Here is an 18,937-nt window from a genome sequence, read left to right on the forward strand (position 1 = left end):
CAAATCCAGGAAGAATAATGAACATTTGCAAAATGCATTCAGGAACCAACCCATGAAGAATGAGAGGCTCCTCCTGGCACCCCAACAGGAGCCAATGGACAGGAGGTCATAGGAAGAAATTCCTTTTTATTTTTAGCAGCCTTCAGCCTCCTTTAAAACCTTCTCCCCAATGTGCTGTGGGAGGAATGAATCCCTCCCTGGGGGTGATGAGAGGATTCAGCACCATTCAGCCTTTTCAGGGGATGGAGCTTGTTCTGGGGATGAGTTGCCTTGTTAGTGTGGTTTTTTTGTTTTTTTTTTTTTTAAAGGCTTCATTGAAGTGGTTTGCCATAAAATTATTCTTTGATCATCCCCATTTGCTCTTAATGAATCCAGATGGGTTAGAGGCAACTGGATTGGAACTCTCTGATAAGATGTGCTCTGCCTTTCATTTTCTGGCCCAGAGTTTCAGAAGATCCTGGCTCCAGCTAATGAATCCATCTCCTTACATCTCCACCTGATGCATCCTAATATATGTATGGTGTCCCCAGAGACATATGCAGATGTGTTCAGGATTGCTTTAGAAAAGGTTAAAATATTACAGAAAAATAGCCATTATTTCTGGGGGACTGTCATCTTTCATATGGTAATCACCTTTTTTTTTCTTTCCTCTCTTTCTTTCTTTTTTTTTTTTGAAATCATGCAAGTAGCTTTGTATTTCCTTTCCATCAAAAGATCTTGTTCTAAAAATCAAGATACTGGCAGGAGCTTGGCTGGGATTTTAATGTTGTAGAGAGGAGAAAGGGAGAGAAACTGCCTAAAACCAGTGATAACTTTGCTTTTAATGGAGTCTTCGGATTTTTAAGTTATTTGTTCAAATGTTGAGTTACAGAAAGAAATAGAAAAGGGTGTGAATCCTCTTCACGTGGTTGTACATCCAAGCCAGGAAGTTTTCTATCCCACAGGGATGCCTGGAAGGACAGATCCTCACCACCCTCACAGGAAAGGATTTCTTCCTAATGTCTCATTGAAATTTCCCATCTTGCACCTTAAAGCCATCACCCCTCATCCCATCACTCCATGCCTTTGTCCCAATCCCTCCCCAGCTTTCCTGTAGCCCCTGGAAGTACTGGAAAATTATCCTAAAGTCTCCCTGGGGCTTCTCCAGACTGAACAACCCCAACTCTGAGCCTGACTCCAGAGTTCAGTCCCTGGATTATCTTTGTGGCTTCCTCTGGACAAAGATGGGATTGTTCCCTACCTTTAGCCTGATGCATCTCATGGATATAATTATCCCAAATTAGAAGATAATTTGGGGAAATTTATCAGCCCAACGTACCTGCTTTTGATTTTATTGGGGAAAAGTGCCAGCTGACTCCTATTTTACTGCCATTTGGGGTGATTCTTCTCCCCACCAGCAGCTGAGCAGAGATAGCAAAGAGCCTGGAAAACATCCAGATCCTGCAGGTAAGGATCTGTGCTCCCAGTTTGGAGCTGGATGCTGTTTCCCATCAGTAGGAAAACAGCATCCATCACTATGAAAACAGCATCCATGGCTGCTGCAGCCTTTGTCTGCTCTGTTTGCCTCTGATGATTTTGGGTTGCAAGTTCTTTAGGGTTGGTTTTTCTTCTCCATGCTCATCAGGGTGGGATTAAATACTTCTTAAACCACAGCTCCATGTAATAACAGGAGGAGCAAAGCAAAGAGGAACATCTGAGAGGAAGCTACACCAGGCTGTGTTTTCCTTGGGACAAAATAATCCCAAATTGTTGCTAATTCCAATAGGAAAAGTCAGGCAAATCCTGGGATTTGCTGAAGAAGAAGCTTAATAAGATACAAGGAGAATGTTTCCATCCATGTGGAGTTGTGAGCCAAGGAGGTGGTGATGGAGCCTTCATTGAAGCTCCCACCTCCCCACACACCAAGGAGTTGTGTGCTCTGGATGAGGATGAGGTTTGCAGATTTTTTTTGTTTTTTCTTCACAAATCAAGGACAGGTAGTGGAGCAGAATAAATTCCTGTCATTCACAAGGTTGCTATGGAGGATCAGGATTATGGATCAGGGTGATGCTGTCACCCTTTCATCTGGAAATCAATAGCAAGGCAGAAGTTGGGTTTGTGGGGATGCAGCCAAGGTGATGATTTAGGGGTTGATGAGCTTTTTGCTCTGCAAAAATCTGAGTCACTGACTCCTGTTCACATCCTGATTAACACAGAGAAAGGGATAAACTCAGCCTTGGTGCAGCTCTCTCAAGGTCTCTGGGGTTCCCCCACTCTGAATCCAGAATTTCTCATACAAATCAAGGCTCCCAAAGGCTTCATCTCCTTTTTTTTTTTGCCTTGGTACATAGCTGAGGATTAACCTTTCACTCAGCTGAGCCTAATACTAATTTGTACCAACCTGGGGTTTTCATAACCTTCCTTCTGCCTGGTTTGTAGCCACCAAAATAAATATAGCAGGCAACAGTCTAAATACAAACAGTGCCAAGTCATAGAATCATAGAATCCTAGAATTGGCTGGGTTGGAAGGGACCTCAGAGCTCATCAAGTCCAACCCTTGATCCACTCCCACTGCAGTTCCCAGCCCATGGCACTGAGTGCCACATCCAGGCTCTTTGGAAATATCTCCAGGGATGGAGAATCCACCCCTTCCCTGGGCAGCCCATTCCAATGGCTGATCACCCTCTCCAGAAAGAAATTCTTTCTCATGTCCAACCTAAACCTCCCCTGGCACAACTTGAGACCTCTTGTGCCCTCTTGTCTTGCTGAGAGTTGCCTGGGAAAAGAGCCCAACCCCCCCCTGGCTCCAACCTCCTTTCAGGGAGTTGTAGAGAGTGATGAGGTCTCCCCTGAGCCTCCTCTTCTCCAGCCTCAACACCCCCAGCTCCCTCAGCCTCTCCTCAGAGGATCTGTGCTGGATCCCTTCCCCAGCCCAGTTGCCTCCTTTGGACCTGCTCCAGCACCTCAATCTCCTTCCTGAGCTGAGGGGCCCAGAACTGGACACAGGACTCAAGCTGTGGCCTCCCCAGAGCTGAGCACAGGGGCAGAATCCCTTCCCTGGACCTGCTGGCCACGCTGTTCCTGAGCCAGCCCAGGATGCCATTGGCCTTCTTGGCCACCTGGGCACACTGCTGCCTCCTCTTCAGCTTCCTGGCAATCCAGACTCCCAGCTCCCTTTCTGCCACTCTGTGCCCAGCCTGGAGCTCCCCATGGGGTTGTTGTGGCCAAAGTGCAGGACCCGGCACTTGGAATGTTGAACCTCATCCCCTTGGGATCAGCCCAACTCTCCAGTCTGTCCAGGTCCCTCTGCAGAGCCCTCCTGCCTTCCAGCTGATCCACACTTCCCCCCAGCTTAGTGTCATCTGCAAATTTGCTGATGATGGACTCAATCCCCTCATCTAAAACATCACTAAAGATATTAAACAGAACTGGGCCCAACACTGATCCCTGGGGGACACCACAGCCGCCATTTTGATGCAGCCCTGTTCAGCACCACTCTCTGGGCCCGGCCCTCCTGCTGGTGCCTCAGGAATCCAAAATTCCACATGAAATCTCAGATGTGATCAAATACATGGTGCCTCCTCCTCCTCCAAACATGCTCACCTATAGGATGGGGAGCAACATTTTTGGTTTGGAGATTGGCCCTGTTTTTATGGTTTTAATGCAGGGTTTGGGGTAACAAAAGGATTAAACCTCAACTCTTAAACCTCAGCCACCAGCAGGAAGCTTGTGCCCTACACCTGCAGCTTGTATGACCTGGAGTGATGGGTGAAATCCCTGGTTATTAGGATACTCTGCAATGGGTGAAGCCAAATTTACTGATCAGGCTGAAACACTCAGGGTTTTCAAGGTCAAGCTTCCTCTGAAAATCCCACTTTTTCATTTTGAGGTGAAGGAAAGACCTGGTGAACTCTGCTGGCCCTCAGCAAGTGGCTCAGGAATCCCAATTTTCAGATTTTTGAGATTCAAATTTGATTTCAGATTTGATATTTGAACATTTGATACCACCCTTCTTCATTTCTTTTTTTTTTTTCTATCCTCATTCATTCTGCTTTACCTCCCTGGGTGGAATGCTCCACCATCTGCTCAGCCTTGAGGAGCATCAGCTGTAGGGTTGCACCTGTGACTCTAATGAGCAAAAATTTGAGAAAACTGAAATTAAGGTGCATGCTGACCTGCTATTTATATATCAGCTTTTTTTTTTTTTTTTTTTCCAGAGCACTGTAATTGTGGAGAAGACTGTTCAAGACCTGATGAACCTGATGCATGACTTGAGTGCCTATTCAGATCAGTTCCTCAACATGGTGTGTGTGAAACTCCAGGAGTACAAGGACACCTGCACCCTTGCCTACAGGTACAGAGAGGCTGGGAAATGGATGTGTGCTGGAATTGCTTGGGAACTGGCTTTTTTGCCATGAGTTACTTCTAGAAAGCATCTCTGCAGGGATGGGTGAGAATGTTTCTTTTTAGGTGGGGAAAAAATCTGAAATAATGGTCTAGGAGATGAAGAGGCTTGTGTCAGGGTTTAACACTGCCCTGGCAATTAAACTGAGTAATAGATGCTGTCTATTAATACCCCTCTCCTCCCTGATAAAGAAAGGAGAGAAAATAAGGGAGAGAGACTGATGGGTTGGGAACTAAACTACACAGCTTGAATGGAACAGGAGTGAGAAATAGGAAAAATGACTAAATCTCTACAAATCTACAGGAAAATTGATCCCAGGTTCCTCCCCCCTTTCCCCCAAGAACTCTCCCATCCCCACTGAGGCTGCAGGGCAGCCCTGGGAAAGTCCAGGCTGGAATCCTGGGCTCAGGAGCAGTTGGGAGCTGGAGGCAGGAACACACAGATTCAGGCTGGGATGGATCAGGAGCAGAGGCAGAGGAAGGGATGGAATCCTCCCAGGATGCTGAAGCAAAGAGGGAGAGGGGAAGAAGGGGAAGCAGGAAGGGCTTTGAGCCTGGGGATCCCTCCAGTTTCTCCTGAGGATGAGGTGGATGGGATGGAATCCTCTGTTTGGTCAATTCTGGTCATTTCTCTTGTCTGTTCCTCCCCACAGGAGGGTTTCAGGTGGGACCTCTTGACTCCTTTTCTCCTTCTGGAGGGCAAAATGTTCCTCAGAGCTGAGCAGCGTCCTTGGCTCTGCAGCCCATTCTCCAGCAGTAACTATAACCATGGAGTGGGCTCAGTCCCAGCAGCAGCCACTGCCTGAGAAACTTGCTGTGAATTTCAGCAAGTGCAGCTCCTGACAAGAGACTGAGCTGAAAGCAAAAGCACAAGACAGAAAATCCCCTTTCTCCTGGCCCAAACCAGGACACCTCCTTTCCCAGCCATGGTGTGGATGCTGAATGCAGTGTGGTCCCACAGGGCACGGGGTGATCAAACTGGGATTGATTCATGGAGCAAACCTGGAATGCTGGGCACAGCTTTGGAGCCCCCAGCAGAGGAAAGATTGTTGAAAAGGGTCCAGAGAAGGGCTGCAAAGATGATCAAAAGGCTATAGCATTTCTGCTATGAAGACAGGCTGAGAGAGCTGGGGTTGTTCAGCCTGGAGAAGACTCCAGGGAGACCTTGGAGCAACTTCCAGTACCTGAAGGGGTCCTAGAGGAAAGCTGAAGAGGGACTTTTCACCAGAGAGGATAGTGACAGGACAAGGGGTAATGGTTCTAAGCAGAAAAAAGGGTGTTTTAGGTTAGATATTAGGAAAAAAATCTTCAGCATGAGGGTAGTAAGGTACTGGAATGGGTTACCTAGGGAGGTTGTTGATGTCCCATCCCTGGAAGTGTCTCAGGTCAGGTGTGATGAAGCCTTGTGCAACCTGGTCAAGTGAGAGGTGTCCCTGCCTGTGCAAGGGGTTGGAACTAAATGATCTCTCAGGTCCCTTCCAAACCAAACCATTCTCTGATTCTGTGATTTTCTGATTCCCTGGGTGACCATCAATAAGAACATCCCAGTTGCCCATCTATAAAATGACCCAGGAGTGTGTCCCCAGGCCACACGTGGGGATAAATCCCTGCATTAAAAGACACTAAAGATGCCATGTAGGATGGGATAGCTGCTCTGGATGATCTCCTTTAATGGGTAATTGAGGCTGGTGACAGCAGGGGAAGCTGAAAAAGCCCCTTGTGGTTTCTGACCAAGAGCATTATTTCCTATTGCCTGATCTCATTCAGGAGAAGCTTTATCTGGGTGGGGGGCTGTGGATAGGCTCTACTATTATTATTATTACTAATAATTATAAATAATGTATATTTTATACATTGTTATTATTATATATAATTTTATTAATTATTATTAATAATAATAATATCAACAATAGCCATGAGTGTGTGCATGGGCTAAACTTTGTCTGAGCACCCATGTTAATTGGTAGCTGCTCATGTTCCTCTTGTCCAAAATGCTGAGATTTTACATGAACCATCCCTGACTGGAGCCAGACAATAGCTGTAATTTCTTTGGCTTGAACTTAAAGGTCCTTCCTTCCTCCCTTCCTTTCCTGATACCATTCCTGGATTTGGCACCTGCTGAGGGGTAATTAGGACAGCCCCAATTTTGGCAATATCCTGATTGCAGCAGGAGGAAAAACAGGAAACATTCAAGTTTTGCTGCTTAGCAAATGACTGACTGAAATAGAAATCTATATCCATTGCAGATGATGCAGAGGGATACAGCAGCTCCTTGGCTTTCCTGGGTGCCATCCGTGGGGATATCATGCCCTCTTCAGGGATCCCAACTCCATACAGCTCTGTTCAGCCTTGATCTGGTTGCTTTTTTTTTTTCCTTGAGGGGTTTGAGACAGATTGATAAAGTTAGTGGAGGGCAGGAGCATTTTTTAGCTGCTTTAAATCAAAATAAACTCCCTGGAGCTGCGTCCTGATGCGATCAGGAGCAAAGGAGCATGTGGGTGCTCTTGAGGATGTTGAGATAACAAGAAGCTGAGAAGCCAGAGAGATGGTTTGTGCAAGGTTTGCACATGGAATTCACTCCTTCCCCACGTGCACTTGTTTTTTGAGGAGGAACACGAGCAGGCATGGATGGGATATATTCAAACACAGGCTCCTCAGAGCAAGGTTTTATTGGGAGGCGTCGGGACATCCACAGCTGAGTTGTTTGGTTTCCATTTGGCTCCTATTTTCTAGTGAATGCAAAAAAAAACCCAAAAAACCAAACAATAAAACAACCCAAACCAAAGCCTTATAGGGCTGGATATTCATTGGACATTTATCTCAGTTCAAAATGTGGGTTTTCTTGTTTAAATTGGTGATTTTTGGAATATTCAACCTGCTGCAGCTGTGGTGTCTTCTGCAACTTTGGTGTTTGTAAGAAGCACAATTTCAGTTTGATGCAAACTCTCTACAAATAAATGTCATTTATGATTCCTGGCTAATCTGTTGGGGATTAAAATGAAAAGAAATATGGGAGCTAGAGCCACCAAACCTGCTGTGTTGGCAGTGGTTTTCTTCAGTCCTGTCCAGCCAACTTCTTGCTACTTCTTCAGCAAATTTCTGTGAGTGCAGCCCTAGTCATGAGTTAAGTCACTGTAGTTAAACCATTTGTACAAGGCTTTGGGAAATACCAAAAGCCCAAAGAAGGAATCCCAGGGACAGGGATAAACCTGACCATTAGGAGGTAGCTACCCTTAACATGAGTCTTACTTTTTACTCTCTTTCCAGCCCCTTTCTCAGACAATGTTTGCTGTCTTGAGCACTAAACTTTAATTTTTTTCTGTGTTTTTCTACAAAAGTTGGCCCCATGTATGGTTCTGTTCACCTTGAAGCTGCACTTTCTTATTTTGTTCTCCAACTTGAAGCTCCATCCAGTTTGTCCACCCCCTTCTTATCAACCTTCATCCCTTGAGCAGCCAACCTCTTGTGTGCTGAGTAAGAGTAAAGGCACCATTCACCCAAATAACTCTTTTTAGTCTAAAAAAAAAAAAAAAAAAAAAAAGAGAGAGATTCACCTTCATTAAAATATGGGTGAACTTTTTGGAGGTGCCTGGATCTCTCCATTGACTGCAAAGGCAGCTTGTGGTCACCAACCTGGCTGAACTATCTCAGATTAATCTTTATAATAAAACTAGGCCTAAAGGTCTCTGAAGGATGGAGGGGGTTGAGAGGAACCCACAGATCCTGCTTTTTAACCAGATAAAATAAAACTGAGCCCTTATTTTTATTGATAAAGAAATGAAAAGCAGGTGAGTTCAACCAATCCATTGTCTGCTATCAAACAGGATTTCTTGAGTCCCCAAGAAATGCTCTTGGCCCTCAGTTTACTACTTCTTATTGACATCATTTTCTTCTTGCATTAACCTTTTGGGATTTAAGTTGTCTTTTCAGTAGTTTTTGAGAAGGAGTCTGTATCCTTCAGGTACAGAACCCACTGCTTTTAAACTCCTAGAATCATGGAACTGTTGGAAAAGACCTTTAAGATCATCAAGTCCAACAGTCAACCCATCACTGCCAAGGCCACCACTAAACCAGGTCTCTCAGCACCATCTCTTCATGTCTTTGAAATCCCTTCAGGGATGGGGAATCCATCACTGCCCTGGGCAGTCTGTTCAAGGGCTCTGGGAAGAGAAAAAAAAAATAATTCAAAAACCACATTTGGCAGAAAGCAACTGACTCAAATTAACCCCTGTGGCCCCTCCAAATGTTTTCCTAATGTAAATCCATGGCCCCCCAGCTGTGTCCAGGGATATTCCCCATCACTTTTCCTCCCAGCTCAGGGTCCCAGTGATGCAGATCTGGGACCATGACCACCAGCAGATGTTTTCTGGTTAAAAGTCCCTGAGCTGTGGAGGGCTGAACCCTCCTTACTCACAGGCCACTCCCTGTGTAAGTCTTACACCTCCTTGCACCTGGGTGCAAACAGATGGCATTTGCCTTGGCTATTGAGCTATGAATTAATTAGTTGATTATGGCACTGGAATTGTAACCCTGTTACAGCAGCAGGAATAATTACAGAGGAGTTGGGGAGGAGGGGGAAGGGGGATGGGTGTTTGAAAGGGAATGTTGTGAGCTGAACTAAAACATGTCATCCTGTCTGGGGATCATTTACTCCAGGCCCCAGGTGAGATTGACATTGCTAAGAAGTTCCAGAGGTTGAAAACTGGTTGAGTTGCTAGGAGGAAAAGGAGATTTTAATTGATGGGGAAAGCTGGGAGGCTCAACAGAGATCAGGGAATGTTCCACCTTATTGAGCATCTTCCTCTATGAGGGTGTAAATAAAAGAAAATAAAAACAAAAATAATAATGCCAATAAAAATTAGGAGGTGTTGCAGTCACAGGAAAGGGTGAGGACAGAATTCCACAGAGTGGTGGCAACATCCCAGCATCAATTAATTTGAAGATCCCTATTGATTCCAGGGGAAAGTTTGGCTTAGGGCTCCTATGGCTCATGGACCCATGAGAAAAGCAGGAATTTTGGGGCTTAAGCTCTCAGGAGACATTGACCCTAAAAAAAAGTGAGGACACCAAGCTGAATTTGCAACTTGCTTTTGCAGCTTCCCCTCTCCAAAAAGCAGCTCATGAGGATTATGGACCAGAGAGGAAGTTCTGGTCCTCTAAATAATAAAATAATAAATAATAAAATAATAAATAATAAATCCATCAGAAGATTCCCAAAGATTCCTCCCATTTGTGGACATCTGAAGGGCAGTGATAAAGGAGTAAATAATGAAAGTGGTGAGAGCTGAGGGTGCTGTAAAGGGACAGCACGGGGAGCAAGGGGATGAAAGTGAGTAAAATAAAACATGAGGTTTTTATTTTTGTCCAAGAGACTGTGAAAAAGTCTCCCCAGGGAAGGAGAATATTATTTTAGTCATTTAAATCTGAAGAGGAGGAAGCACTGGCTGATTATATTCCATGGAACAGTTGTCTTGCCTGGGCAGATAAATGGCCAGGCACCATCAAATTCAGTTTTTCCATCTCAGATGTCACAGATTCTGGTGGAGCACTTTTTCCCCCCTCAGTTTTCACCAGAGTGGGAAGAAGTGACTTTTTTTTTTTATTTTTTTTTTTCCCACCAAATTCCTAACAGCAGCAGAACACCACATTGAAATTTTGACACTGAGCTCTTCTGTGGCTGGAAACAAAATTCATTCTTTTGCCTGTGGCAGATTGAACAGAAAATTTACAGAGAAGGAAAACTGATATGTAAGCACATGTGACAAATTAATTTTCACAAATTAGGTGTACTTACTGAGCAGAGGTTTTCTTGGTGGTAGAGAGAAGGAGTGATATAGGTTGCTCCAACAAGAATCTGCTCTGTTTCAAAGTAAATCAGCATTGGCTCCTATCTCAATGCTTTTTTCACTGTTTTTCTCTTCAGAAGACAGATATTCAGTGTGTTGTTACTTTAATTTCCATTTATTGACCCAAACATACCTTTCAGGAAATTATATAAGGCCAGCTAACCCACATAACCCCTTTAGAAATGTGCAGGGTCTTTATTTTGGTCTTTCTGTGACCCTTCCCCAAATCCCCAGCTGAATGGTAATGACAACTCTGAGCAACCCTTTGCCCCATGCAACATCCTGGCTTAGGTCCCAAAGTGTTCAGCTAAATAAATGGCTCCAGAAAGCCCCAGACTGAGCTGCCATTAGTTGACCCAGTACAAATAGGTCCATATTGCAGCACCCAACAACTCCACTTCTGGGCTGACAGATCCAACGTTGAAGTTCTGCAGCTTTTCCACGCACAGTGGTTCTGTTCATGTTGGAAAAAGGTGTTTCTGCTGGGAGACAGGGACAGAAAAAGATCTGGGAGGCATTTCCACCTCTTCAACCCCTTGCATTGTAGGACACAGGGAATGTGCTTTATTTCTAGGTGTCTTGCAGCCTTCTGAGCAAGGGATGGGGGGGGGGGGCTTGAGTGAATCCAGAGAGAGGCAACAGAGCTGAGGAAGGGGCTGGAGAACAAATCTTATGAGGAAAAGCTGAGGGACCTGGGAATGTTCAGTCTGGAGAAGAGGAGGCTGAGGGAAGACCTCTTCCCTCACTACAACACCCTGGAAGGAGGTTGGAACAAGGTGGGTTCAGTCTCTTCTCCGACGGAAGAAGCGATGGGACAAGAGGTGCCTCAGGATATCAGAAGAAATTTCTTCACTGAAAGGGTTATCAAGCACTGGCACAAGGTGCCCAGGGAAGTGGTTGAATCCCCATCCCTAGAGGTGTTTAAAAGCTGTGTAGATGTGGTGCTGAGGGACATGGTTAAGCCCTGGACTTGGTAGAGTTGGACTCGAGGATCTTCAAGGTCTTTTCCAGGTTGAATGATTCTGTGTTTCTGTATCTGAGGGGAAATGCTGCAGCCTGGAGTTTTGCACAGTATTTTTGCACAGTAGAAGGTGATCAGTCCCTTAGCACATAAAGGAGGTCTTGATTCTCTTTTAAATCACCAGCTAAGCCTCTTCCCAGGAACAGGACCTCAGAGACCTTGTCTTTTCAGATGCTTCCCTTCTCATCTCACACTGTGCTGGGTGTTCAGTAGTTCCCATGTTTCCTTTACAGAGGGCAGGAAAAAATCCTACAAGCCCATTGGAGAGGTCACTGCCATGTTTTTGCTTTGTTCATGTGGACAGGTTCTATCTGCTTCTTTTTGGGTTGAAAAAGCAGTCCAGTTGGTCACCATGCAAAGCCCTCCTAGAAGGAGACCCTTCCAGTTGCTCCCCAGAGAAGGAAATCTGTGATAGGATCTAGAAGGGAACACCAGCATCTCTAACTCTTGTTTTCCTTTTCCAAGAGACTGAAAAACATCTCCCAGATCCTCGCTGAACAACCCAAGAGTGGGAGAGGACTTTCTTTAGTCACCAGGAAAGTAGCAAACGTTGACAAGGGCTATTCTGATGGTTGTTGATGAGCAAGCAAGCCCAACACAAAAAAAATAGGCAGCTAATTAATTCCTCCAAATACAGCATCCCATTTGCATCCTCCAGCTGCCAGGGAGGGATTCAGCTTAATTCCACTGCCAAAAATATTAAACAGGGAAAGTCTCCATAATTGGGGTACATTGGGATCTTTGATTCGATTTCACACACACATGTAGGATGCAGCTGAAATCTCTATTATTTGATATTTTGGAGGACTGGAGAGAAAATCCTGGTCCTTTTATTTCCCTTCATTGCTTCAGAGCTGGTCCCCAGTTGGTGTGTGATGTACTGGTGGCTTCCACCCAGGTCTTCCTGGGCAGGTGTCCATGTTGCAGTCACAACACAAAAATCAGCAATGAGGGGTGAGCTCGATTAAGATGGCAGAGAACAAATGATCCATGGAAAAATTGCCTTATTTCTCTCTCTGCTCAGAGAGTGACCTCCTCTGGTTGTCTAGATGGTCACAAGTTGCATGATGAGAGAGAGAAAATGGCTTTTTCCCTTCCATAGAATCACAGAATTGTCACAGTTGGAAAAAGCCTTTAAGATCCAACTGCCAGCATCCCCCCTCCCCAATAAAATATAAATATCAATAGCTCTGTCACCACCAGAGCATGCCCTGAAGTGCCTCAGCTCCATGGTTTTTAAATACCTCCAGGGATGGTGACTCCACCACCTCTCTGGGCAGCCCATTCCAACACCTGGCTACTCTCTCAGTAAAGAAATTCTTCCTAATATTAAGTCTAAACCTCCCCTGATGCAACTTCAGGCCATTTCCTCTGGTCCTATCATTTTTCACTTGAGAGCAAGAGCCCAGCACCCACCCCCCTACAACCTCCTTGCAGGTAGAGAGCAATATAGCTCAAGATTAAGATATGAGTCAGGAATAAGATCAAGAATATCTTATCAAAGTTTTGAGTTTGAGAGAACTTTGTATTCTGTCCAGCCATCTTGCTGTGCCCTCCACACCAGATCTTCTTTAATTTCTTTTTTTTTTGCCCCCTTCCTTAATTCATCTTTGTATGTGATAGGGATTTTAATGAAAAGCAACATAGCTCAAGATTAAAATATGGGTCAAGAATAAGAATAAGATTAAGAATAGAGTCCTTCTTGGACTTGAAGAACTCTATCAAAGTTTTGAGTTTGAGAGAACTTTGTATTCTGTCCACCCATGTTGCTGTGCCCTCCACACCTTCGTTTAATTTCTTTTTTTTTTTGCCCCCTTCCTTAATTAATCTTTGTATGTGATAGGGATTTTAATGAAAAGCAACATAGCTCAAGATTAAGATATGGGTCAGGAATAAGATTAAGAATAGAGCCCTTCTTGGATTTGAAGAACTCTATCAAAGTTTTGAGTTTGAGAGAACTTTGTATTCTGTCCACCTGTCTTGCTGTGCCCTCCACACCAGATCTTCTTTAATTTATTTTTTTTTTTGCCCCCTTCCTTAATTCATCTTTGTATGTGATAGGGATTTTAATGAAAAGCAACATAGCTCAAGATTAAGATAAGGGTCAAGAATAAGATTAAGAATAGAGTCTTTCTTGGACTTGATGGACTCCATCAAAGTTTTGAGTTTGAGAGAACTTTGTGTTCTGTCCACCCGTGTTGCTGTGCCCTCCACACCTTGGTTTAATTTCTTTTTTTTTTTGCCCCCTTCCTTAATTAATCTTTGTATGTGATAGGGATTTTAATGAAAAGCAACATAGCTCAAGATTAAGATATGGGTCAGTAATAAGATTAAAATAGAGCCCTTCTTGGACTTGAAGAACTCTATCAAAGTTTTGAATTTGAGAGAACTTTGTATTCTGTCCACCCGTGTTGTCGTGCCCTCCACACCAGATCTTGGTTTAATTTCTTTTTTTTTTTTTTTTTTTGCCCCTTCCTTAAGGTACCTTTGTGTGTGATAGGGATTTTAATGAAAAGCAACATAGCTCAAGATTAAGATATGGGTCAGTAATAAGATTAAGAATAGAGTCCTTCTTGGACTTGATGGACTCCATCAAAGTTTTGAGTTTGAGAGAACTTTGTGTTCTGTCCACCCGTGTTGCTGTGCCCTCCACACCTTGGTTTAATTTTTTTTTTTTTTGCCCCCTTCCTTAATTCATCTTTGTATGTGATAGGGATTTTAATGAAAAGCAATATAGCTCAAGATTAAGATATGGGTCAAGAATAAGAATAAGATTAAGAATAGAGTCCTTCTTGGACTTGAAGAACTCTATCAAAGTTTTGAGTTTGAGAGAACTTTGTATTCTGTCTACCCGTGTTGTTGTGCCCTCCACACCAGATCTTCTTTAATTTCTTTTTTTTTTGCCCCTTTCCTTAATTAATCTTTGTATGTGATAGGGATTTTAATAAAAAGCAACATAGCTCAAGATTAAGATACGGGTCAGGAATAGATTAAGAATAGAGCCCTTCTTGGATTTGAAGAACTCTATCAAAGTTTTGAGTTTGAGAGAACTTTGTATTCTGTCCACCCGTGTTGCTGTGCCCTCCACACCTTGGTTTAATTTTTTTTTTGCCCCCTTCCTTAAGGTACCTTTGTATGTGATAGGGATTTTAATGAAAAGCAACATAGCTCAAGATTAAGATAAGAGTCAAGAATAGATTAAGAATAGAGCCCTTCTTGGACTTGAAGAACTCTATCAAAATTTTGAGATTGAGAGAACTTTGTGTTCTGTCCACCCGTGTTGCTGTGCCCTCCACACCAGATCTTGCTTTAATTTCTTTTTTTTTTAATTAATTTCTTTAATTTTTTTTTTTTTTCCTTAATGCACCTTTGTGTATGATAGGGACTGTAATAAAAAGGGGCAAAAGGGTGTGAAAAAAGACAATTTGTTTCAGAGTGATGTGATTGCTGCTGCTTTTCCCCACAGGAGCATTGTGCAGTCGGATGAAAAGTTGGTGATCAGTGCATCCTGGGCTAAAGATGATGACATTACCAGGCTCCTAAAATCTCTGCCCAACTGGAGCAACATGGCACAACCCAAGCAACTGAGACCCAAGAGGGAGGAGGAGGAAGATTTTATAAGGTAAAATAACTTAAAAAGTTGAGGGTTTCAAGGAGAGGAGCAACAATAGTGAAACGTGATGGAAATAAAATTAATGACAGTGTTTGTGTGGCTGTTGGATCCTCAGATGTGAGAAGAGGTTGAGCTGGGGTCTTTCCTCATGGAAAAGGAAACTTGAGCCCATGGGCTGTTATGTGGTGTGAATTTCAAGCCATGGAGAATGTTCTGTGTGTTGCCTGGATTTGGTTTTGTTGATGGTGTCAAGAAATCATGAAGAAAATGACCTGGTTGGGGGGTGTTTGAGGGATATGTTTATCACTTGTATGGTGAATTGGTGGAAAAGCCATCCTGAAGGTTTTATCCTTCAAGAGAAAGGAGAAAGCAGAGCTTCTCATGCACAACAAGGACAGGAGAAATCACAGAAAGTCAGGGGTTGGAAGGGACCTCCAAAGATCATTGAGTCCAATTCCCCCCTGTCAGAGCAGGGTCACCTACAGGAGGTCACACAGGAACATGTCCAAGGTTGTTTGTGTTTTTTTAATGTCTCCAGAGAAGGAGACTCCAAACCTCCCTGGGCAGCCTGGGCCAGGGCTCCCTCACCCTCACAGTAAAAAAAATTCTCTTTGTGTTTCTATGGAACCTCCTCTGCTCAAGTTTGTATCCATTACCTCTTGTCCTATCATTGGACATCCCTGGGGAGAGCCTGGCACCTCCTCCTGGCTCTGTCCCTTTATGTATTTATGAACATTAATGAGGTTTCCCCTAATTCTCCTTTTCCAAGCTTCAGACCCCCAGCTCCCTCAGCTTTTCCTGGAAGGGATGTTCCACTCCCTCCATCACCTTGGTGGCTCTGTGCTGGACTCTTCCAAGCAGTTCCCTGTCCTTCTGGAACTGAGGAGCCCAGAACTGGACACAATATTCCAGATGTGACCAGGGAAGAGTAGAGAGGCAGGAAAACCTCTCTCAGCTTCCTCACCACCCCCCTTCCAATACTCCCCAGGTGCCATTGGCCTTCTTGGCCACCAGGACACATTTTTGGCTCATGGTCACCCTTCCATCCATCAGCACCCTCAGGTCCTTTCCCCTTTGCTGCTCTCCAACAGCTCAATCCCCACCCTGTACTGATTCCTGGGCTTGTTCCTACAAAGACTCTACACCGTGTTGTAATTCATTAATTTTTTTTCCTGCCCAGCTCTCTGGGCTTGTCTGGAGGCTGTGGTTCAATTAGAAGCCTCAGTGGAAGGTTTGTTTGTTGCTTTCCTGCTCATATTGATCATTTCTGCTCATTCTCTTGCTCAGATGGGGCTTTTTGAAGAATCATGCTTGTGAACCCAGTCAGGAAAGTACCTGGGACTGGGGAGGGAAATAAAGGGTTATTTTTCATCCATGTCCTGGTGGGTGGTTCTGCTCTGATCACCCACACAATGAAGAGAACAGCAGTCTGGGACCTAACGCAGGGACCAACTGGTTGTACTGGTCAGGAATGGCCAAAACTGGTGTTGTCACCCCAAAGTTGCCCTACATTGGAGCCATGACCTAGGAGGATCAAAGGAAAAATGATGGTATTTTGGAAACTCACTCTGTCCAACAAAAAATGAAAGTTTTCCTTGCCCCTTCTTCTCCTATTGATGTATCTGTAGAAGGACTTTTTGTTATCCTTAACAGAAGTAGAAACATTAAGTTCAAATTGTGCCTTCATCCCTCTAATTTCCTTTCTATATGACATTTATATTCCTAAACTACATTCCTAAGCTCTTCCTGAGTAGCCAACCTTTTTTTCCACGGTTTGGAAACTATGGAAAAACTTCCTTGCAGAGGGAATTCTTTCAAAGGGAACTCACTGTGTCCAAACCAGATTGTTTCTCCCATTTTCAGGCAACTCAAAGCCTGTCAGGAGCCAGATTGCCTTTCCCTGTGCACTGTCAATGGCTTGGTCTCTGAATTGTGGGTGCATCCTGAAAAAAAACAGCTCCTCTTTGTCATTCCAGCAATTCCAAAAGCTTGTCTGCACATTCCCATCACTATTCATCACTTCCTTGATTGGCATTTGGCTCAAGAACCATAGGAGGAAGTGAAGCTGTTGAAAATTGCAAGTCAAATTTACCCAGATTTGTCATTTTACTTATTCCCAGAGTGCAAGCACAATAACCTCAAAATGATGCAGCCTAAAGAGAAGAAAAAGGGAGAGGATAAAATCTGTCTGGTCACAGAAATGTTTGCTCAGGATGCAGGGGGGATAATCAGCTTTGCAAGTGTTGGGTTTTTTGTTTTGTTTTTTTTTTCTTTTTAAATCTTCAGTGATGGTGGAAAGGGTTGAGCCCTTGGGGTCTTTGTGCAGCCTCTGGTTGTTTGGGTTTTTTTTTGAGATTGATGGATTCAGCACTTTTATTTAAGTTTTAAGTTTATTTTAACTTTTAAGTTTGCAGATGCCACTAAGCTGGCTGGAGGTTTCCATCTGCCTGGGGGTTGGGAAGCTCTGCAGAGGGATCTGGACAGGCTTGATCCCTGAACCAAGGAGTTTCAACATGACCAAATATCCTGCATTTCAGCCACAAAAAACCCCAGCAGCACCACAGCCTTGGGAGATCTGCCAAGAAGAGAAGGATCTGGGGGTGCTGGTTGAGAGTTGGCTGAACATAATCCAAGAGTCTGTCCAGGTGGCCAAGAAGGCCACCAGCATCCTGGCTTGGCCACCAGCATCCTGGCTTGGCCACCAGCATCTTGGCTTGCATCATGAAGGATGTGACCAGCAGGAGCAGGGAGATGCTCTTAGCCCTGTACTAAGTTTTGGGGAGTACTGTGTGAAGTTTTGGGGGCCACAGGATGGGAAGGACATGGAGGTGCTGGAGAGGGTGCAGAGAAGGGCAACTGATGATGAGGGGTTTGGAGAACAGGTCTCTCAGGGTTTAACACTGCCCCAGCAATTAAACTGAATGCCAAATTCTGTCTATTAATGCCCCTCCCCTCCCTGATAAAGAAAGGAGAGAGAATAAGGGAGAGAGACTGATGGGTTGGGAACTAAACTACACAGCTTGAATGGAACAGGAATGAGAAATAGGAAAAATGACTAAATCTATACAAATCTACAGGAAAATGGATCCCAGGTTCCTCCCCCCTTTCCCCCAAGAACTCTCCCATCCCCACTGAGGCTGCAGGGCAGCCCTGGGAAAGTCCAGGCTGGAATCCTGGGCTCAGGAGCAGTTGGGAGCTGGAGGCAGGAACACACAGATTCAGGCTGGGATGGATCAGGAGCAGAGGCAGAGGAAGGGATGGAATCCTCCCAGGATGCTGAAGCAAAGAGGGAGAGGGGAAGAAGGGGAAGCAGGAAGGGCTTTGAGCCTGGGGATCCCTCCAATTTCTCCTGAGGATGAGGTGGATGGGATGGAATCCTCTGTTTGGTCAATTCTGGTCATTTCTCTTGTCTGTTCCTCCCCACAGGAGGGTTTCAGGTGGGACCTCTTGACTCCTTTTCTCCTTTTGGAGGGCAAAATGTTCCTCAGAGCTGAGCAGTGTCCTTGGCTCTGCAGCCCATTCTCCAGCAGTAACTATAACCATGGAGTGGGCTCAGTCCCAGCAGCAGCCACTGCCTGAGAAACTTGCTGTGAATTTCAGCAAGTGCAGCTCCTGACAAGAGACTGAGCTGAAAGCAAAAGCACAAGACAGAAAATCCCCTTTCTCCTGGCCCAAACCAGGACAAGGTCTTAGGAAGAGAGGCTGAAGGAGCTGGGGTTCTTCATCCTGGAGAAGAGGATGCTGAGGGATCATTTCTCTCTTATTCTCTCCCTTATTTCTCTCTACAACCACTTGAAAGGAGGTTGTGGTGAGGTGGGGGTTGGCCTCTTGTCCCTTGTGACTGGTGATGGGACAAGAGGCAATGGGTTCAAGTTGTCCCAGGGGAGGTTCAGATTGGATATCAGGACAAATTTCTTCACTGGAAGAGTGGTGAAGCATTGGAAGAGGTTGCCCAGGGAGGTGGTGGAGTTGCCATCCCTGGGGGTATTCAGAAAAGGAGTAGATGTGGGGCTTTGGGAGATAATTTAGTGGTTAAGGTGGTGTAGGACTGATGGGTGGGCTTGATGATCTTGA

The 18,937-nt window shown here is 44.7% G+C and overlaps 1 protein-coding gene across 2 annotated transcripts in view; it reads left to right on the top strand.

The window, feature by feature from the left end:
- Positions 1-18,937, top strand: part of EXOC4 (exocyst complex component 4) — a 441,701-nt gene that overhangs the window by 342,695 nt on the left and 80,069 nt on the right. For both annotated transcript variants that reach the window (XM_071734223.1, XM_071734224.1), the window contains 2 exons: positions 4,197-4,333; positions 14,717-14,872. In XM_071734223.1, coding sequence (XP_071590324.1) covers positions 4,197-4,333; positions 14,717-14,872 — 293 coding nt within the window. The remainder of the gene's footprint in view (positions 1-4,196; positions 4,334-14,716; positions 14,873-18,937) is intronic.

The sequence above is a fragment of the Heliangelus exortis genome, chromosome 1 (genome assembly GCF_036169615.1).
Source record: "Heliangelus exortis chromosome 1, bHelExo1.hap1, whole genome shotgun sequence".
In the NCBI taxonomy this organism is placed as follows: Eukaryota; Metazoa; Chordata; class Aves; order Apodiformes; family Trochilidae; genus Heliangelus; species Heliangelus exortis.